Source organism: Electrophorus electricus, chromosome 26, assembly GCF_041902795.1.
Source record: "Electrophorus electricus isolate QZ-2024a chromosome 26, ASM4190279v1, whole genome shotgun sequence".
In the NCBI taxonomy this organism is placed as follows: Eukaryota; Metazoa; Chordata; class Actinopteri; order Gymnotiformes; family Gymnotidae; genus Electrophorus; species Electrophorus electricus.
Window position 1 is genome coordinate 8,553,869 of NC_137522.1, and position 22,110 is coordinate 8,575,978.

The following is a 22,110-nucleotide window of genomic DNA, read 5'->3' on the forward strand; positions in this document are numbered from 1 at the left end:
TGCAGGTGTCAATGGGGTTAATTGCATTTTGAACCAAACTGAAGTTTTGTAGTTTGTATATCGGGAAGAAAAGCTGGAGCATTTTGAGATTGTCCATAAGTCATGGTCAGGCAGGGTTAATATTCATAGTCCACCATATGTTCCTTGGGTAGGGGGATGAGGGGTGTCTACTACAGTAGAGGTGACTGAACATCACTACCTGCAGACACTAAAAGGATGCAATGACCGGTGTTTGGTAAACCAAGTAAAACTCGTTGTCTAGGCTATACTCCAGGTTTGCATAGATCTCACTAAGCCTAAAAATGGCTGGCTTGGCCTTTCCCATTTATATTTGAGTGGAAGAACTTAGCATTTGCACAAGTTGCCAACGCGTTAAATGAAAACCCGTGCAAAAGAGACCCAAGTTCCAACACGTCGTTTACTTCAAGCATTTCTTCTTGGTTACTGCAACCAAGGCTGCTGGGTCACACTTGTGATTGACGGCTGGGAGGAGGGGCTGAAGTGTAGCATACGCGAGAGGAGGGCGCGGCATGCTTCCTAGACTGCGTCCTCCTCGGGGAACACCAGAGCTTTTCGCTGAAGGAAGGGCGGCTCGCTCACGGTGGAATCATCGAAGGGCATGCACCCGGTGACCATGACGTACAGAATCACGCCCAGGCTAAACAGTCATACGTTTTTGGATCGTAGGGCACACCCGAAAGTACTTCGGGGGGAGCGTATGCGACAGAGCCACAGTACGTTGTGCTTAGTTCAGGGTTTCCTCTTGCGACGCGTCCAAAACCAAAGTCCGTGATTTTTGACTTGATTGTCAGCTGTCAACAGCACGTTTTCGCACTTCAGATCGCGGTGGACAACGTCGTTCTGTTGTAGATGGCTCACGGCGCTAACCATCTGAGAGAACCAAGTCCTGGCTTTTGGTCATTAGAGATGCAGTTCACCTCCTGGATTTTCTGCAGGAGATCCATTGTAGCAGGTTCCATAATGACGTATAGCTGGCCACTGCATATCTCAATGAGCTCGTAAACACGAACGATATCAAGTCTAGAATGGCAAGTTCCCGCGGCAAAAATTTGGAGACGAACTCGCTTGGCACCTTCTTGCGGTCGACTATTTTAACGGCTACTTGATCGGCATGCTTCAGTGAGGTAACTAGTTTGACCTTGCAATAACTCCCTTCGCCGATGCTGACTCCGAGCTTTGTAGCCCATACTTCTTAGAACTTATCGGTAGTCATTTTCAGATATAACTTGGAGTGTGAACGAACCATCACGATCAGGATTTTGGCCCCCCCCCCCCCCCATTCTGCCCTTCAAGTTAAAACGTATTAATATGTGGCTCATATCCAAAACTCAAACATGAGGTTTGAAGATCTATTGTGACCTCATATCGATACAAATGTGACTCACCAGCGTAACGTGCACTTTAGTGCGTTCACTGTTTTGTTTTGTTTTTTTTTGGGGGGGGGGGAGATTTTTATGAGATGTGATTCCAAAAACATAAGCCTACATCAAAAATACAGCCCTTATTAGTAAGTGCATCTTTAAGTGTCTATACAGTTAATTTTCGTGACAGTGAGCAAAATGCTACTCATTACCGGTCGTCACTGACGTTTACAGTGTTAGTTTTACGAATCCTTGTGGAAGGCTGCACTGACATTATTTGCGCCCAAGGGGGCAGTATTTACCCTCAGGCTGATCCAGCAGTCCAAACGAGCTGCATATCCTGGCAATAAATTCGATCCAAACCATTAAACAAAAACAAGTTTCTTTGAATTTGATTTACATGGAATTTCCCTCAGATGTTTTAATTTAAAATTACTCTTATATGTCTAATTTAAAGGGAACTGTACCTAATGCAGTTGCTTTTTTCTTTTAAAAAGGGAGCATCAATTGTTGTGTTGCTGGACCCACCCCCATAATATACATGTTAAATATTTTCCCTCCTTGCTATTATTATCTAGATTATCTGCAGTTATGCAAATGTATAGTAAAATAACCAGAATTGTCAGGTCTGTACCTGGGCTGCGGTGAAACAGCTACGGTGTACTGAGGCTGCTGCTTCAGAAAGCGCTGTAGCCTTTGGCTTCACAGCGGCGGGGCGTTCAGCCAATCAGACTCTTCTCATCGTGTCTCCCTGCTTCTTAATTGGCTGACACTGGCAGCAAGGGCAGCTGCTCCATGCGTGGAGCCCGATTTATCAGCCATTGAGCCTGCATAGAAGAGAGGGATAAATAGAGAGGAGAGGCTCGCTGAGTGAGAACAAGGGAGAGACAGAGAGGAGAAGGAAAACGAGAGCAGGCCGACTGGTGCACAAGAATCTGTGGCTGAATTATCATCACCTGTATCAAGATCTTCACCGCCCGGCAAAGATGAATCACAGTTCCGGTGAGAAAGAGCCTGAGACCGTAGAATCCCTGCGATACCTCAGGTAAACACTGTAGTCACAGCATTGTCTGCTATTTCTCTGCTTGGATGGATTTAAATGATTATACCTGATACTGCTTTCAAGGTTAAGGGTTGTATTTTCTTACATGATTTCTGTACCTGTGGATGCCTGCTGAGAGATGCACACATTAAAAGTGTGTCTTTAATTAATGGTTGCTGTAGTTTGCCTAGGCTTACATCCTTTTTTATGCTCTTTTGTCAGTGTGGATTTACTCCTACTGTCCTTTTGTAAATATGGATTTATTCCAAAAGAGACCTCACAAAGTCAGATCTGGCAGTGCTGGATGTTTACTCTCGTGACACATTTTTTCCCTTTTCCTGCCAGCACAGTGAGTATGTTTAATTCAGTCCCTCAGCAAACACTGGCAGTGGTGTGGAGTAAGTGACAGGTCTGAATGGCAGCACGTGACGCTGTTTTCCAGGCTGGATTTTACCGCACGCACCGGCCTCAATGCGTCTCAACAGACATGGGGTGACATTTCGGCTACAGTCGTGATGGTAACGTGGGGAGACTCGATCCTTGAATACAGGCAGCCTACTGTTAACTATTAATCCCATTCTAACGCCTCTTGTTGCGGCGTGGCGCTGCAATCCCGAGCTGCTGGTGGCCCTAGTTTGCAACCATGTGGGAGTCCTTTTGGGTTTCCCAGTTGTTTGAGATGCTCTGACTATAAGGGATACCTTCCCCTGGCAGGGGTGGTTCCTGGCAGCTGGTGTTTATTTGCAGCTCCTTCTGCCAAGCACAGGTGAATAAAAAGGAACATGAGACGACGTGAGAGAATGAGGCCATAGGAGATTCCGCGCTGTGAAAAAAATCGGAAGTACCGTCGGCTCAGTGCAGGCAGGGCTTCTCAAATGCCGTGCCCAGCTTTCCCGGGAAGGCTGACTGTGATCAGGAATAAGAGCATGAGCAGTTTGATTTCTGTAATGACTCCTTGACTGGCAGAAGAGGCACTTGATTTTCATCCTGTCTGCCCACAGACATTTAAACACAAGGCAGTCAGCGAGAGACTAGTCTCATGATTATGCTTTATTTGCATTTTAAACATCACATGACCTCTCTCTGTGTGTCACTATTGCTTCACTATAGATTTGACTTTATGGTTATCATTTGTCTATAAAGCCAAATATATATATATATATATATATATATATATATATATATATATAAAAATATAAATAATATATAGGAGTTGCTCTAGGGTGATGCTGAAATCTTTCTGGGATAATATATAGCAGCTAGTTTGGCACATTATTACTGTCCTTGCACCAGGACTGCATATGGTAGGCGTTGGTTTGAATGCTTGCTTCTTCCTGCCCCTCCACACATCAACCCCCCCCGGGCAGTTTTATTTATAGGCAAGGCTCCAAACGTAATAATGGAAAGAGACGCAGCAGAGAATTTGAAGCCACAAATCGTTTGCGATTTGCTACCAGGCAATGTGTTGCTACTAACTGAGGACATTATTAAGGTAGATTAGGGAGGAGTGTGTGTGTGTGTGTGTGTGTGAGAGAGAGAGAGAGAGAGAGAGAAGGAGAAGGATAGCAAAAGCAAAGTATACTGCATAATAGCAGTCGTTTTGACCTTTTCCTCGCACTGTGCTAGCCCTTTACTTGGGGCCCACCCACTGCAGCACGAAGACACTAACATACCTGATTATTATAAGTTTACCATGGTTCTGTCATTTTTTCATGTAGTTTAGGAGATAAATTTGGTAGTAGGTGGCCGTTTAGAAGTTTGAAACGACACGTTCGTGTCTTTGAAACACAATTTTACAGATATTTCTAAAGAGTAATATGTTGTTATTCTGTTCAATGAATCTTGTGTACTTTAAATTCACCACAGCATGCAATTCATGTGGTCATTTTCTCGGAATTGACCCCTTTATATCTAACTAAATTGAAGTTCACCAGCCAGTGTATTCCCTAAGCACACAACGGACACCAGACTCAGGCCTTGGCCGCTGGATTTCCGGTGCATGTCCCTGGTGCCTGTATAGCTTTGCACAATAAAGTACTCTCAGTACTGTTGGCTCCATGTTTTTGCTTAGCTCTGCTGAATCTGTTCATTCCTCTGTCCCATTTATAGTGCTATAAAGGGAACAGATTAGCACAGTGACCAGTGGTTGCTCTGCACTTAAATCATACAGGTTGTATTTCCTGGACATTGTTGACTGCACAAGGGTTGTTTAAGTGCTGTTGCACAATCATTGTTAAAAAACTGTAAGTGCAGGACTCAAAGGACATCATTGGTACTATACAATGGATCTGTACATTCTGTAGATTGTGTACATATATACTCAACCATATACATTGTACATTGTGTATATAATCATAATATACATATATTGTACGTATACAATATATACATTGTTAATATATTTTTGTACATACATAGAATATATATATTTATCTGTATATATATTTTTTTCTCTATGCACCCCTGGTTCTCTTCCTCAGTTTGGACAGAGCACTCTCCACCATTTCACTGCGTGTTGTACTGTGTATGACTATGTATGTGATGAATAAACCAAACTAGAAACTTGAAAAGCCCCACTACGGGAACAGATGGTGAAATCCCACAGCAGTGCCTGAGCTGTTGCAAATGCTTGGCTTTTCTGCAGACCTACAGGTAATCCTTCCCCCCCGAGCACCAGGGAGAACCACAGTGCCACCCAGCCATTCGCAACAACAGTCCAGTGATTTTATAACCTGCAAGCCCAACATGAAAAACATTAGATGTTGCTTCTTTAAGCCCCGATGTCTTCAGGTTGTGGCTCAGCTGGTGAGTTGAGTCATTAGCTTGGCTGGGTGGAGCTAACTCAGCGAGAAGGAGCAGGTCAGGTGGGGTGGTCCTGCGCTCAGAATCCCAGCTGATGAAGTCAAGTGTGGTCCACAGCGACCCTAGAGGCGGAGGAGGTGGAGGAGGAGCCAGGGAGGCGGTTGTCGGTGAAGCAGGACGCTCCTTGTCCATGCAGCTTGTCTGGAAGGGGCAGCGATGTCGTGACGGACTGTGAACTCCTTTGTGAGTTTAACTGCGCTCTTGGTCATTTTATCCCAGTTTGATTCTGTCACGCTCACACTCTGTCTGCTCAAGTCCGACCCTCAAAATGGATTTAATCTTAAGCAAAATGAGCTGTTGAAACGCCGATTCGACGTGCACAATGGGCCAAAACAGCACTCATGTAGACCAGTTGGATCTAATGGTGCAGAACACACTGAACCAAGTACAGGTGACAGATGGTCTCCGATCCTTTCCAATGGCCTGATGCTATCGGACGGCCAATAGTTGGGTCAGTGTGTCCCTAGACTTACGCCTGACCTGCCTGAGACTTTTAAAAGACCTTATGTATATTTGCATGCCAAGTAAAAGAAATAACTTCTGTCTTGGATATTGTCATAATTATTGCTCGGTAGCCTTCATCAGTAAAATAGCTGCACTAGATTACAGTACCCTAGTAGATGTTGGGGAATTTTCACCTCTGACCTTTCAACAGGTAAAATTTCACGTTACACTCACTTCAACACACACTTTATTTCCACACACAAAACACTGCAGCAAGGAAGAAAAGCAGTCCATCAGTGCAGCTGACCATGGGCCATTAGAATGTTCTAGTACAGCCTGATGACTGCTAACCTGCCACGTGAGCAGTAGCAGAAAGTGGCCTGCATGACCCAGAGGACCGGGAGCGGATTGAGGGTGGGGGGCGGAGCCTCCTAATGGCCCGGTGGACAGTGGATAACAGGAGAAGATAGGAGGGAGGACAGATACAGTTTGATCAGAGGGGTTTTTGGAAAAACGCTCCTCCTGTACTCTTTCTGTCGCCATGACAACAGCAGGGCTACATTCCAGGGCTGGAAGTGGACTGCAGGGGTGGCTCGGAGGTTATTTTGGGATCCGAGCGAGGCACGGATATCTGCCAGGTACATCATTAAACTGAATACTGGATGGCTTGACATGTGTGCCATTTGTGCTTTTAATGAGCTTTTTACGGATAACGCTGAAAGTTAAAAAAAGGTTCTTTAACCAACGGTACCAAATGAAATGTACAAAAGGAAAAAAACACCAAGCAGGGGAGTGTGGACTTGTCATGTCTGCTAAGATTCTCTTATTGTCTCTTCATAGTTCCATTTTTATATGCATTTTATATATTCTAATAAATATTTTAGAACTGCACACAAGGTGAACAAGTCCATGTTTCAGTGACTTTCAACTTCAGACAGCAGCATTTATATATATGACTACGTCACCATGGAAACAGTAGAGCAGAACCCATGCTTCCTGAAAAAGTGCAACTACACATGTACGTCTTCATCTTTATTTCTGTGTTTGTTAACAGGTTGACTGGATTCACTGATTCACCTGCCTATTAAAAAGCCATTTTGCTTTTGGTTAAAGCTGAGATAGTGGTCATTCTGGATTTTGATGTTTGCTTCTCTTCCTCACAAATTGTTTATAAAGGCATGGTTTCAGGCTCATCTCCAACATCTAATATTTTCATATATCTAATGCAGCAACATGCAATTAAGAAACGTTTCCATTTGTATGTATGAAGTCCTCTTTTAAAAAAATCCTTAATTGTTGAGAGAGATGCAATCAGTGTAGTATAGACAGAACGCTAATGAGACGTTTCCAGATGGCCGCTAAATCAGTCAGAGCTAGTTCTGGTGATGGCGCGCGGTAGGGCGTCTCGGATGAGGCCCTGTCACAGGCATAACGGAGTGACAACACGCTGGAAGTGAGAACGCGTTCTTCTTTTGGCGACAATTTTGGCCGGACTTCTGCGATGGTCCTGACGCTTTAATCTAGCCCTGGCGTGGAGAGCCTCTCCCTGCTGTTTTGTCATCTGCCGTCCCGCTCCGTCCCGCCTTCCTGTGGGAAAGGGTTGGCTGTGGTCGGGGCCGTGATGGCGTTGGGCAGAGGTGGCTAGCGGAGACGGCCGAGCCCTTTTCCGAACACGTACGGGAAGGGCTGAGGACGGAAGCGGCATGTTTGTGGAGCCGCGCTGTTCCTTCACCTTCCTGCCGCACTGCCTCCCTCCTCGACTGGCGCGCGTGCCGATTACCAGCCTGAGGAGCGGCATGAGGAGCCTGTAGCAGACAATAGTGATCATCAGAGCTGCTTATGCTGCCTGCGCTCTGAAGCAGGGACGGGAGAAGGCCCCTCTGTTCACACCCATTTTATAAATAACAAATGGGTTTTTTTTGTTGTTTTTTTTCCGATGGAAAGTGCCTGTCTTTAACAGGCGTTTAAGGCTCATTTTCTTCATGCTTTTGAACATTAGCTACATTTTATGCCAGAAGTTGAGATCATTGTCAAGGGGGCGGGAGGTGGCAGTTGGCTGATCATCTTTCTTGGTTGCCAGCGTCCACGGGCACTGCTCTGCAGGGTGATGTCAGCCTAAAGTACTTTTACCTCTCTTTGGAGTGGTGCCCCTTAGACGCTTGGTGATGCCCTCACTGCTGAATTGCCAAAACCTCCAACCTCTTCTTCATTATGGACCGTGGCCGTCATTGTTAGGCTCACACTGGTTAATTTGTTTGCAGTTTAGCTGTAGTGAGCTCACATGGCTTGCAGCTGCATTTATGGAGGCTTTTGGACAGCCTGGGATTGCACGCCCACACAGAGCCTCTCAGTCTGCATGTGCTGCGACCCCACAGTGTTGATCAGTCACACTCTGGCTGGCTGTATGATAAGGACTGTGAGGAAATAACAGGCAAGTGTATATATGAGCAACAAATTCGAGTTTAATTGTAATTTTCACTTAAATTTGCATTCTGTTTAATGCAAAGGATGTTAACGATTCTGTGCTTTTGATGGTGTTTATCAGTGAACATGCAGTGCAGTCTGTAAACGGGACAGTAACACAATTCTCGTTTTGGTTCTGTTCTCCAGAACATTGGCTATAAACTGATTATATATCCTGATAATATAAACTATACCCTCTTTCTGGAATTCTAAGTAATACAATTTAAATAACATGACATGCAAGCTAATATAGCCAAGAACTAAAACTCACGTCTTGCAGTTGTTGGTGAATCCAGATGAAGCCATTGCCAGGCACTGAATATGCTCTCTGGTGAGACTGGCTGGCTGGCAGTGAAGCCGTTTTCTTCCTCTGCTTGTTCGAGTACCTTTGTTCCCCTTAGTCTTCAGTAAGTAAGGTCCTGCCTAATGGCTGGCCTGTGTTTTGGTCCTGAGAGACACAGTTGTTTCTGTAACAGTTTGTCTGTGCACACTGTTCTGCTGAAAGGCTGTTCAGTCAGTCTGGAGTTGTTTGTCTGCAGTAGGTAAGAAGCCTTTGTTGACTTTGGAATTCAGAATTCATGCTACCTGCTCGCATCAATTGTGAAGCCCCACCTTGAATTGTGAGTCTGTTCTTTTTATTTTTCACACACCTCTTTCCATGATTTAATAGTGGTTAACCTTTGTCTTGTCTGTATAAAAGATTTCATGACAAATCCTATAGGCTAATACACGGTTAGCCTGTAGGTTTGCATAGATCACTCTGCCTTTTCTAATGTGTCTGGTCTGTTCATGACACACACCAGTGCTGTAGAATCCTGCAGGTGTGTGGTTCTCCTTGTTCCAGTCTGTCAATACATAATGGAGAGCTTACCTAATTTATTTAAGTTTTCAGGATGAAAAACATCCGTCCATTATGAACTTCTGCTGCAGTGAGGCGCAGCACGGCTGGCTGTCCGTTATTATTACAAAATCACTTTTTGCTCACTTTAATGGGAGGCTTTTGTACAAAAGGGCTGCAATTCCTGATTTCAGTCTTCGTCTTTGTTCTTAAAATAAAGTCATAATAATTTTAGACTTAGAAATGTTCCATTTTTCCTGGCACATCATCCTTTCCACTCCAACTCCAGTACGGATCCTGTGTTAGATGCTCCCTGATAATAACCCCATCCTCTCATCACCTGTGTGCTTCTGTAATCTAGTTTTGATGAGTGTTTCGTGACCACAGTGTAGAGGGGTGTTTGCTGAAGGGCAAAGGCTGGTCTCTCAGCTTCTGTAGAGCTTCAGGGTTCTGCTGTGTCACCACCATCATGGCAGAGGATACACAGTAGATGAGGGTTACTAGTGGGACTCATCTCATCTAATGGGTGTGTAATTTTCAGCAACAATTACAATAAATAATTAAATTAATACATTAAATGAAACAAGTCATCATTGTAATAAAACACATTTAAGTATATTGTTCTCTTTGAATCAAATACAACTTAATATATCTTGGAAAATATTAAGAATAACTACATGAGAGCTGGCATATAATTCTAAAATTTTCTTCCAGAGTTTTAAAGAATTGTATAGGTAAAATGCATGACACAAACTCAAAATGAAAACAATGTGTTTATAGAAATGCTATACATGTTTGTTTGTTTGTTTGTTTTTTTGTTTGTTTTTTTAAATCCCCAGTAAGGCTGGGTGTTCAGATGCTGAATCTGGCTGAGGACATCTCACCGAGAATGAGTCCTTGGGGCCTCAGCAACAGGGGACAGCCAAATGTTGAAATTTCTGAGAGTTAGAAAGAGAGAGAGCATCCCAGCATATCATCACATTCTCCTGCACCAAACATTGGACATGTATAGCCGTATTTAGCCTTTTCACAATTTGTTTCATTTTCTTTTTGAGAACTCAGACAATAAAGTACAATAAAGTAGTTAAATTGAACAGTATTAACTCATAGCACACACTGTATCTACAGGGTTACCTAATATAACTTACCTACAGGCTAATATACTTTAGTTCACTTTGTTCTGTTTTTGACTGATGTTAAATGCCACAATGGTTGGTTTTTGGACACTGAAAGTGCTATTAGAAATTCCATCTGATATACTAACGTATACTCGACACATACTGAAGTAATTACAGGCTTGGCAAGGCTGTGTTTTGTCTCCAGCCAGTCACAGTGGGTAAGATCACCAAGGAGCCACTGCTGAACATTAAGATATAACATTAAGATGTACAGCCTGGCAGCAGTCTTCTAGGACCTGTACCTGCTTCTCCTCCTAGTATAGCTCCCTTTCTCTCTCTCTCTCTGCAGTGAGTCTGTGAGCTTCACACATGACTCTGTCGTTACCATGGTTTCCCCCAGTTGCCAGCCCGGTCCTCTTGCTCTCCATTCGGCTGTGTTCTCCCAAACAGAACAGACGTTAGGCTAAGATTTAATTAAATGAGCAAAGGGTGATTGGAAAAGCTGTCTCCAAATGAAAAATGAAATGTGTAATGAAATGTCGCTGAAATAAGCGTAATCCATGAAATATGACTGCTAATCACATTTAATGAACGTGGTTTTTCCATCACTGGCATGTTGTAACTACTGCATACTGCTTCCAGTGTCGGGTCTGTGAAAACTCAGTGGTCTGTAAAACAACTGAACAGCCCGTGGTGGACGTTCGGCTGAGAATGTTGCAGCTCATATGTTGCAGCATGTGGGCATGACCAGGCCCCATGATGCTCGGCTTGAGAGAGGGCGCAGATGAAGTCTGGCTGAAGCTTTCCCCTGGAGCCAGGCGCTGATCATCTGATCAAGACCCCCCCCACACACACACACACACACACATCCGTGCAACATTAAAATAGTGGCATGGAAGTCGGCAGATAGCCCGGAGCAATCTGGCTGTGGACCTGCCCGGAGTCTGGAGAGAGTTCCGCATCACCCTTGGACCTCGCCAGACTTTCAGACGCATGCAGGTCCACCGCAGAGCCGTCTCCAAGACAGAACAGTTGATGTATTGTTGTCATTCCTTGGCAACTAAGACCGATGAGAGGTTGTTGTATTAGCTCCCCTAAACCCTAGCCTGCCTAATGAGTTTCTAAATTGGGTTAGAAAGGCTGTTTGGGAGGTGTTGCATAGATGAGTTATAGGATCTGCAAGATCCCACAGGGACCTGCCAAGACAACTTTTGTAGTCTGCGGATCGATTTTTAACCCTGCACCTAAAACATGCCCTTAGCATGCTCTGGCCTACTGGAAGAGTTTCTCTAAACAACGGCAAAGCAGAAGAATGATTTGAACTCTATGTGGCATGCTGCTGCTCACTGTGCCCAACTGTAGCGTTGGCAAGGTATGGCATCTGTAGGTATGGGGGATGTCCACAGGTGTCTGTCATCCCTCCCCCTGCTGAGGTATCACCCAGCTGGATCGCAGCATACGCGCTTGTCTGGTCTCCAACCTGAAGTAAATCTTGGGTTTGGTCATACAGTGTGAACGCAGGGTTTTATGTGTTATATAGCATTCAGTTTTCACATTCTGTGGTCATTTGTTAGTTGCCACCCTTAGCTGTAGAATCTCTCTTCTACTCCGAGGGGAGTTCACTGACAGTATTGGAACTCTCTATCCTGTGCACAGTTTGTACACTGTGTCATCTTTAGTTGCTCCTCTTTCATGTGTGACCTGTTTTGGACCAAAGAGCAGATGTTAGGTGGATGTGGTTAATATACAATTATGCTGTACATGCACTTGTAAACACTGTTTATGCAAAAACATATGAACACAGCACAAACTGATATATATGCATTTATAACCACTTATACACTGTATTCTGACATCACCTTTGATATCAAAGTGAGCCATTGACACAAAATAGATAATTCACGGAGGATGTCACTGGAAACTTGCAACAGCTATGCACAGAGTTGTTCATAAGATAGAGCAGGGCTACCTAATAAAGATGCAACTAAGTGGAGGAGTGGGATTAAGGAAGAGTGGGATTAAGGCAGTGAGATTAATGATGGGTGAAAATGCAAAGGGTTTGTAGGGTACTGGGTTTAATGTAGGACTCATGTCTGAATACAATGAAAAAGAGGAAGATTAGAGACGCAGGAGACGGGATTGGATACAAGAACCAGGCATGGAAGTGGAGTGGAGACTCCTTCTTCTTTCTTTTTTTGTTCAGTGCCTTTCGCCACACATGGATGAGCCAGAGGGTGGCACGTCTCCGGAAAACGCAGCTAACGACTGAACTTGTTCTCTGGAGGTATTTAAATACCCCCAGTGGACTTTCATTGAACGTGAGAGGAAACGACTGACATAAGTGAAGTGTGTTCAACACATATTTAATTCCTAACATAAACACGTCAGCCAGTCCCAGGTTTTCAGCGCCGAGACTGTTGCACGTCCATGTCCTGAGTGTCAGCTCCATCTAACACTGGCCATCGTTCCCAGTGGGGATGCTAGTAAATCACTTCCTGTTCCAGAGTTTTCCACTGACTGAGATGGACGCCACTATGAACCAATTCGCCCCTCCCTCGCTAGTGTTCACTATTCATCTTTTTCTTGCCGACATCACTTCCTGTGATCTCCTGCTCAACAAGGGAGTAAGTAATGAATGTGTGGTGCTGTTTTCTTGAGTGGCTCAACACCTGCATCGATGGACCTCTGTATTCCGACAGAGTTGATCCACTTCTAGACTCTTTCTGATCCAAGCAGGTAGTTTCTTAGTACTGTAAAACAAGTTAACGTGGGATGTGTGTTCTCGTAGCTATGCAGACCACTGATATTCTCCCACTTTCTGTAGCTGCAGCAAGCTGTCTGAAGGACTGGACCGGTAGCTCCCAAATGTAATTTAACACTACCATGACACTGTAACACAAAGGAGATGATGAGGGGAGACTGTGAGACTAGTTATCATATTCCTTCTTCGTGCATAGTATTCTGCTTGTCACAGGCTAGAAAATTGACCCTGATCCACTTAAGCACTTTGGTTTGATTCTGTGGTTTCCCAAAGCCCTCATTCCTAGACTCTTCGCCACAGTACCATGAAAAATTGTTAAGCCTGCAACCCGTCCGTCACATTTCACTGTGCCTGAATTACTAACGAATGACTTTGGTCACCTCTCCTCTGCTAACCTACAAAGCTTTGAGCACAGTGATACATTGCATGTTCTTTCTTCTAGTACATCGAAAGGCAGTGAGACACTCAGATATGGAAGATAAAGGCCCTATAACTTGTCCAGGGTGTTATACCTGTGGTCCTACTGTTCGTCTTCAGATGACCAGCACTTCTCCAAACCATTTTTGTCTGACAGTAGAGTGCCAACATCTCAATGGACATTTGAACCTACTTTCCCTGTGGTGGTGGGTCTCACTTTGGGGGTTTACCCCCACTGAGGTTGCTGGTTGATCCCCCACTGGGCCTGAATGCCACAATATCTAATTCTATTCATCTCATTCTTTTTGAAGCCTCTTTTCTTCCAAGAACGAATGATCCACTGCATGTGATGGCCCTGTGGTTACCAGTCAGACTACCCTTACACAGTAATAGTTTTTGTCAGTAAATTTGGCCTAGACGTATTCATGCAGGTTTTAGATTCATGCCTGCAGCTCCACTCTTTCTCCATTCAAACAACCATGTTTAAAAATGCATGCAACGTTATGATCTTGACACTTCAGAAGGCAAAGCGGCAAACGTCCAGTAGCCTCTCCTTCACATCACGTTGATGTGTTTTGTGTTTAAATGTGGCACGAAGGGAGGTCGTATTGTGTTGTGTAGACAGTAGCAAGTTGTGCTCAATGAAGCTGTTGCATGCTGAGTTCACATCAGTCTGGGCCTCGTCTTCGGGCCTCGTCCTCGTTCACGACAGCTTGAGCTAGTGCGTGCCGTGGCTATGTGCCCAGCAGGCGAGGCGATGGAAGATGGAGAGGCTGTTATTTAGCTGCCTCGCAGGGTGCCTGGATTATAACAGTGGTGCGACCTTAAAGAGGGAAAAGGGAGGCTCCAAAAAAGTAAAACCCCATTTAAGTGGCCTAAAGTAATAGATTTCCAAACACACCAAGCCTCAATTATTGAGAAAAGGAGCCAAGCGCTCCTGCTCGAAGGCTCGTTATGTGACAGCACAATTGTTATCTTTTATCTGCATCATGAAGCCCCTTTGACCCTGACATTCTGTTCCTGTGGGAAGCGGCCTGTTTTGTAATCACACAGAGCATTCAGACATTCACCTTAAGGGGTGTGTGTGTGTGTGTGTGTGTGTGTGTGTGTGTGTGTGTGTGTGTGTGCGTGTGCGCCTGTACATGTGCTACTGTGCAGCAGACAGTGTCTCCGTTCCACTGTAGGTTCAGTGGGCCTGCTGGCTGCATGTTGGAGGCAAACAACCTCATTAGCCGACATGTGATTACAGTGGATCTTTATGTTCGGCATATGGCAGGGAGTATGATTCCCCGTGGGGAAATTACGGGGCACTCCAAGGGAGGATCTTGGGACACCCAGGGACCATGCAGCCTGTTACTGTTGCTTCTTTAGCCATGCACTCATGCATGCATATGTCTGCACACCATGCCCAGGCTAAAAGTGTTGTGCATTTAAATTATACTCATTCTACAGAGAAATGCAATAATTCAGAGCCAGTCTGTAACTGTTCGGAGTTGAATTTGCTGCTGAGTTGAGATCTAATCTCATCTGTTGGCGTTCCTCCTCCCTCTAGTGGTGAGATGCACTCAGTGCAGCTTGTCCAATACAATACAGCAGGATTGCACAACATACGACACACAGCACTCTCAGTTGGGCTCAATGAAGAAAAGATCAAAAGGATGTATTCATAAATAAATATACCAGGCACCACAAATTCGATGTGACAATTTAATGAAAATGCGAATCAGTAGCTAGAGATTACTTCCAAACATTTCAAATCATTCTCCTGCCTGCTGTTTTCTCTTGGTTGTCTATCACCAAACATTGAGGCAACATAAAACCAAAACACAATAGCTAGGAATAGGTTCATGCACCTTATTTCATAAGTAGCCTGTCTATGTCAAATCCATGTATGAGTTAAAAAAGAAGTTTATCTCGAACACTGGAAATTTAACCCAGAAATATGTGGGGAAGTCTATAAAACATGTAAATACTAGTGGCCCTCTGTGTGAGGTGTCTATGTGAAATTGACCCTTGTAAATTATAAGTTGAACATCCCTGCAATACAGGTTCACTTGCACGTGGTTTTACCACTGAAACCAAATTGCTTAGTCGTTGCTAAATTTCATCAGTAGTTAATCTGTCACAATTTTTAGTTTATGCAAAAATACTTGTTTATGAAGATGCCATACTAGATTTGGTATCCTAACCACACAGGATTTGTGAGTAGCTTTTTTGCATTCATTGTTGATGCAGATTTTGAAAACTGATTAAACTAACTTCCAAACCAATGGTGCATAGACAATCTTCATTATCATTTCACACCACTCTGTAAATAGATGCCAGTTTGATAGTCTGCTGCCATTTAGAAGGAGAAATCAAGCCCTTTCTTTAATATAACTTTGGCATAGTCATTTCTTTACAGTTTTTTGTTAAACATCCTTTATTTTCTTTTGCTGCAAAGTATGTGTCATAAACAAACAGACAGAGGAATGAATGATGAGCTCTTGGAAGTGGGCCTGAGGTGAACTTTACAGGTGTGAATGCAGGGCAGTGAGACAGGGAGCAGGAAGCAGCTGTGTGCTCCGTCGGGGTCTGCAAATGCCACGGGGCCCGAGCGTCCTGTGTGGCAAGCTAGCACCACGACTGAAGGGTTCTGCTGATTCAGATAAACACCAGCTGACCTTTAGCGTTTCAGCGATCGCAAGCTAAATATGATAGAATGCTTCATAGCAGACCTGCGCAGACCCACTACAGGAGACCGTCGCACCCCACAGAGTTGCTGTCCGACCCCGAGCTGACGGACTCGGCCATGATGATGAGATTCCTCCTCACACCATGGTGGGTTTGGCCCTGCGGTCCACATGCCTTGATTTTTTACTTTTTGCATTGTATTGTCATTTACGTCTTTGAAGATTTGCTGATTGAACACAGCGAAGCCGAGAAAGCCAGGGATCTTTGTTCTTGTTTCGTCTGCTTTCTTTTACCTGGGGCCCGTCGTGGAGTCAGTTTATTAAGTTGTGCGTGCAGGCACTTTATGAGGAATTTGCACAGTGATTTTATGTCTCTCCCATATAAAGGAGTAATTGTCATTGGAGGAGTTTTAAATGCAGTGGATAAATGCCGAGATAATGGGCTCTGATTATCTCTGTTTAAGATCGCTGTCAGCCTGCTGTCATACAGTTGGGCTCTGTAGACAAAACAATCATTATACAGCAGTTTTCAGAGAGATAGGGAGCGAAGGCACATGACTGATTTAGTTAATCAAGTGGTGTATGAATAAATATTACAAGCAGAACAGAAGATCCTCACCTTTATATAGAGTCCTGCCCTCATCTTACAACAAAGATATCCAGAACTCCTAAACTGGGATCAGTACTCTAAAACCACTGCTTAAAGCCTTCCAGTAAGAGTCTTTACTGTAAGACTCATTGCTTTCTGAAAAGAGAGGGTGTGGTATAAAAGTACTGATTCAGGGGTGTGGCGCAGTCATACTTTGTGGCTCTGCGGTGTTACGCTCCTCTTCAGTTTCATTATCGTCTGCTCGGTGCCTCTCTGTTGCAGGAGCTCAAGATAACTTCTCTATTACTCAGGCCTGATGACTTCAGTTGCTACATAGGAAGCTGATGTCACTTTTCACTTACCAGAGCCCACAGCAAAGCGCATGGCAGCTCTTCTGTTTTGAAACCTGTCATGTTGTAGCGATGTACTGTTCACAGGTACACATGTCCTCCCTCGCTCTCTCTCTCTCTCTCTCTCTCTCTCTCTCTAGTAAAGTGGAGATGGAAGTCCTTGTGACGGAGCTACTGAAGGACTATCACTTTGGCCAGCAGCAGCTGATCGAGATATGGGGTCATGCCTGTGCCGTTGCCATCACCAAGGTGTGTTCGTTACTGTCCATCTCCAGATACACACATGTAAGGCCAATACGCTGTCTAAACACACCCGCACTCTGGAGACCCTAGACTGATTTAAAACTCAACTGTAAATGGTGGTTCCTCCTTTGAAAAGAATAGTAACACGTTTAAACGGTGCCTGTTAAACTGTGTGAATTAAGTACTGTGGCGGTTAACGTTTCTCTGCGTAAGAGCAGTGAGTGGTTACCCCTGAGCCAACACACTACAGCAACAGGAGTAAGCGAAGCAAACAGGAGACAATAAAGAACAGCTCTGAAACCTGTAGTGACCTGTGATCTGCCCTCTGTAATCTCCTGGCGTGAACTGTGACCTACACTCCATGACCCGGTGCTCTGAAGGTCACACACGCTACAGGCCACCCAGCTCAGTGCACTTTCGAGTTCTTCAGCTTCTTTTTCCTCTTTTCTGAACCCTTACAAGCGCTGGCGCCCTACACACAGGCAGGTCCCCACCCCGAGCAGGTGTGTGAAGGGCACGAGCCTCGTTGGGCTCCACAGCTCCGGGCTTATCTGGTAACTGCGCCCATTGCCACAGAGCTCTTGAAAAGCATTTCAGGGCCATAGCCAGCCAACCAGAGGAGGAGACTCAAAGCCTCTTTCAATTCAGTCAGGCCCAAATTGGCCCACGGGCCTCGGGCGGCAGGCCCGTCTGGCAGCAGTCAGACTGAAAAGCGTCTTGTGACTTAAGTGAGTGAGGTGTGATCCCTGGGTCTGTTTCCTCATGAACCCTGGGACGCTTCAATAATGGATGGCCTCCAAGCGTAAATGTTCTTCTCCCAGTTGGAGGACATTTGCTGACTGCCTGTTTGCTTTCTCTGGGGGGTTCTGGCCACAAGCTCGCATCACAATTAGCATTAACAGTCCCACCACTGGACTTTGTGAGTGCGCCGTAAATTGCGACTTATAAACAGACTCAGGACGGCGGCTCAGTGCCTGGAGCAGCACCAGCAGTGTTGTGTGACGGTAGTCGGATTTTTACCACGCTCTGATTTCACAGTCCAGCTATTTAGTCGGAGGCCAAATGCCAAAGCAAACTTTTTCCATACACCTTGGACCGAGGAACTTTCTCTGTGAAGTTCTCTGAGGCCAGTGTTTGTGACCGATCCCAGTTCCAGATATCCGGAAGTTCCTTTCATCGCAAGGCCCCGACGGAACACTCTGTGTACTCCTACTGGATTTCTCAGTGTTTTTTACACATTATCATATTAGCAACACCTCTGTTACTGTGTGTGTGTGTGTGTGTGTGTGTGTGTGTGTGTGTGTGTCTGCCCTGGCAGGAGTGCAGCCTGCACAGCGTTACTCCCTGTGCTGGTAAATGTGGAAAAGAAACACAGCCAAGGGCCACTGCTGCCCAGAGTCTCCCCATATTCCCCTCTCTGCTTCTCCTCTGTTTCCAACACCCTGATAGGAGTAGGGCAGAAGGGCACAGCAGGACAATTAGGCACTAGGAGTAAAAGACATTCATGCACCACTGAATCCTCTGCTCCTTTACATAAATGTACCTGTCAGACATCTGTAAATAGACTGCTCCTAACATGAGACCAGATCAGAGGAACAACAAATGCCAATGCATGGGTGGGGTGTGTGTGTGGGGGGGGGGGGGGGGGGGTTTGCGGGGGTAATATTAAATCTACAAAAATTCAGATGTATGTGCTGAAGGCACATGTCCGCTCCGTTCTTAGCCCCGTGTCTCAGACAAGCCCTGCCGTATGATTAGACTTAATGGAACATCTGTGTTGGCTGATTATGGAGCTCTGAACTCGGCAGCTGCACCCAGATTTCACAGTGCAATTACAAAGACAACTCCATGTTTTGTGTGTATTATGAGAGTTGATCATCTCCAGGGGGGAAGAAGTGCTTTTCACTGGTTAACATTTGGGCATCTCACGGCGATCAGCTCACAGCTCATGAATAAACTCCTACTGCCACGGCTGTGGCTGGTTGGATGCCAGCATGCACGGTAGGAGGGCTTCCAGTCTGGCCGGGGGCTGGGGGGGGGGGGGGGGGTCAACGAGGGGAAAATATGAACAGGACTGCTAACCCAGCCCAGTGTAGACAGCCAGTGGAAAGTGCGATATTTAAAGTCTGCATCATCCATAATGGAGTTGTCTCACTGCATTCTCCCTCTGTCTCCCTCTGTCTCTTTCTGCAGGCCTATCCTCTAAGCTCTCTGAGCAAGAAACAGCCTACAGTGTTGGTTATTTGTGGGCCAGAACAGAACGGCTCCATCGGGCTGGTGTGTGCCCGGCATCTGCGCATATTTGTAAGTACTGTGTGAGCACTATGTGATTAACACAGAGGAACATCACTTGGGTGAGCAGATTGTAATGTTGGGGATTACAGATACTGCAACAAATAAATATTTACAACATTCAGTTTTAAATATTTATTGCTTAATATTATGGAATTTGTAGGTTTTTCCCTATAAGGGAAAGTATGTTTAAAACATTTTTTTTAAAAAAGGAAAAATATGTTTAAAACATTTAAAAAGAAAAAAGACATTTAAAAGAATCTGTGGTTTAGAAAATAATGCTCTTAAATAAGTTTACCATATGTGTTAAGGATGGAAAATGTATGGTGTGTATTCAGGTACTGGAAGCGTACTAATGTAAACTGCTAAAGAGATCCTAGTGCTGTATGTGAAAGGCCGTTGCGTGGCTAGAGACTTGAGATTGCAGCTATTTTTTACATTGCAGCATTCCTGAAATGCATAAAACACTGGCATTCCCCTCTGTGAAGGAAAAATGGCCTACTGCACGGCCCAGGCCAGCTTTTCCTAGATTATGTGACATTGTTACATACTGTGAAAATGAATGGACATCTGTGCTCATCTTAAATTATGTAACAAAGGAATTTAGAGTGAAATCTAAGATTTTTATATATTGCTTTTGGCTTCCACACTAGTATTAGTTATATATATATTTTTGTGTGTGTTACAACTGAGTGTTTAAACTTCACCCTTTTAACCTCCTTTGCATAATTAAAATAAAGTTCATAAATAAAAGTCTAAAGTTTGCATTAAACCAGTGGGCTTGTCAGCCGAGGTGATTTTTGGCCTCCAATTCCCCATTGCCATATCACAGCCCTGCAACTGCCGTCGTGTCAGTGGAAAGAAACCAAACACCGAACCGAGGGAAGGTAAGCTGCGCTCCGTGTGTGTCCTGGCGTTTTTTCCTGGCTCCCCAATATTCTTCCTAAGCGGCCGAGGACATTCGGAGGAGCCCGTTCAAAGCGGTGCTGCAGACACAGCGGCCTCGTTGACTCCCGTCTCCGTCTCCCTGTCCCACGCAGGAGTACGAGCCCACTATCTATTATCCCAAACGCTCCCCTCACAGCCTGCATCAGGACTTCACTATCCAGTGCGAGAAGATGGACATTCCCTTCCTCTCCTATCTTCCCACAGAGGTAGGAGCTTTTCAGACTGTGTAATAAATCAGCACCATCGGTAACTGGAGGGAGTCGCAGGCTCAGAACGTGGTGCTAAGCCTCGCTTGCTGTGTGCCCGCCTCTGCTGTTCAGGTACAGCTGATAAACGATGCCTATAATCTGGTGATCGACTCCATCCTGGGCCCAGAAACAGACCTTCAGGATGTGAAAGAGCCCTACTCTGGAATACTGGCCACCCTCAAGCAGGTGAAGATCCCCATTGCCAGTGTGGATGTGCCATCAGGTATGCTCCTTCTCAAGCTTAGGTTACGCCTTTTAAACCAGGGGCTATTGTACACGTCTCTGTATAAATGCTGTTTTTGCCCCTCTAAAGGTTGGGACTCGGACGAAGCGAGTACAGACGGGATAAACCCAGAGGTTCTCATTTCTTTGATGGCTCCCAAAAAGTGCGCTACAAGTTTCTCGGGGAAGCACTTCTTGGCCGGACGGTTTCTTCCATATGACATGCAGAAAAAATATGAACTCAATCTGCCTGAATTTCCAGGCACAGAGTGTTTTATAGAACTGTAACTCTTCGTCAAATAAGTTAATATTTTGGATAAATATTATGTATAATATATATACACATTTTGTATTTTATAGATTGTTATTGTGGTATACTGTTGTTTAACATTTGTGAACCGAGACTGTTGTATTTGATAATGTGATACAGAGGCTATGCTTAGATGCAGTGTGTAGCTAAGGTTTCCTTTTTTGTGTGCTTGAAAATGATTAAAATCTTAAAAATCTGTTGGCACATTTCTGCAATTTTACATCACAGAAGAAAGTTGCACTGCCTAGTGTTTGTCAGAGCTTTGGTTGTTGCTTGTTTATTTTTTACACAAGGTTATCTAAAAGTTGGATGCTTAAAAATGAATTGTATGGTTGTGCATTTATAGATGGGTATGTAGCTGTAATTTGGACAGGTTATATTTATGGTCATTTTACACGCTGAATTTAAATAAATTATCTTCGAAACTTCCTGTGCACTTAGATGGTACCCCCTAATATTAATGGTTACTGACTGGCATAGTTGGACAGGAAAACTATTGAAAATCACAGTCACTTCACCTGTATTTTGGAACAAGAACTACTTAGTAACATCTTCAGACTGTAGCATATATTAGTTTTACACAGACATCTACTGAACGTCACGAAAGAGTCCCGGGTACAAAGAATGAATCATTGTTTCCTACAAACAGTTACAGATAAAACAAGGCAGAAGGAGATGCCCAGTATAGGATACAGGCCATTTCAAGACATCTGTGTCTCCTTTCTCACACTTTTCAATAAAAGATTGTCTTAAAGTCAGAAAGTAGGTTTGCTAAAAGACTTTCATTGTTCAAGCTGTGATTTATTTATCAATGATTTGCTGCATCAACCCCTGAAATTCAAATGGAAAAAGACTTCTTCCCAATCTCTAAACATGCAGCAGGAGCTCCGTGTGGATGACTGGCATCTG

General features: G+C 44.5%; 3 protein-coding genes across 17 annotated transcripts in view; 1 reads left to right on the forward strand and 2 right to left on the reverse strand.

Moving 5' to 3' along the window:
* Positions 1-119: 119 nt before the first annotated feature.
* On the forward strand, positions 120-21,630 carry yjefn3 (YjeF N-terminal domain containing 3). 3 transcript variants are annotated; one of them, XM_081708084.1, is made up of 7 exons: positions 120-2,427; positions 2,647-2,773; positions 17,079-17,187; positions 19,375-19,485; positions 20,514-20,627; positions 20,742-20,892; positions 20,983-21,630. In XM_081708084.1, exons 3-7 carry the CDS (start codon positions 17,089-17,091, stop codon positions 21,177-21,179), a joined length of 672 nt encoding a protein of 223 aa, XP_081564210.1. In that variant the 5' UTR covers positions 120-2,427; positions 2,647-2,773; positions 17,079-17,088; the 3' UTR covers positions 21,180-21,630. The 3 variants fall into 3 exon arrangements, with proteins under 3 accessions (XP_081564210.1, XP_026863934.1, XP_081564209.1); XM_027008133.3 differs by lacking the exon at positions 2,647-2,773; XM_081708083.1 differs by lacking the exons at positions 120-2,427; positions 2,647-2,773 and adding an exon at positions 15,870-16,147.
* tssk6 (testis-specific serine kinase 6) lies at positions 442-2,204 on the reverse strand. Its single transcript, XM_081708054.1, is given in 6 exon segments — positions 442-665; positions 668-804; positions 806-912; positions 915-1,039; positions 1,042-1,195; positions 2,154-2,204. Coding segments are annotated over 6 exon segments (798 nt in total).
* cirbpb (cold inducible RNA binding protein b) overlaps positions 4,689-22,110 on the reverse strand; it is a 59,868-nt gene continuing 42,446 nt past the window's right edge. For 2 of the 13 annotated variants that reach the window (XR_014120016.1, XR_014120013.1), the window contains 2 exons: positions 9,916-9,969; positions 4,689-9,481 (listed from right to left, as the gene is read on the reverse strand). The gene's annotated coding sequence lies outside the window, so the exon portion shown is untranslated. Of the gene's footprint in view, positions 9,551-9,915; positions 11,851-22,110 lie in introns of all 13 variants that reach the window. The other 11 variants (XR_014120017.1, XR_014120015.1, XR_014120011.1 and 8 more) reach the window with 10 other exon arrangements.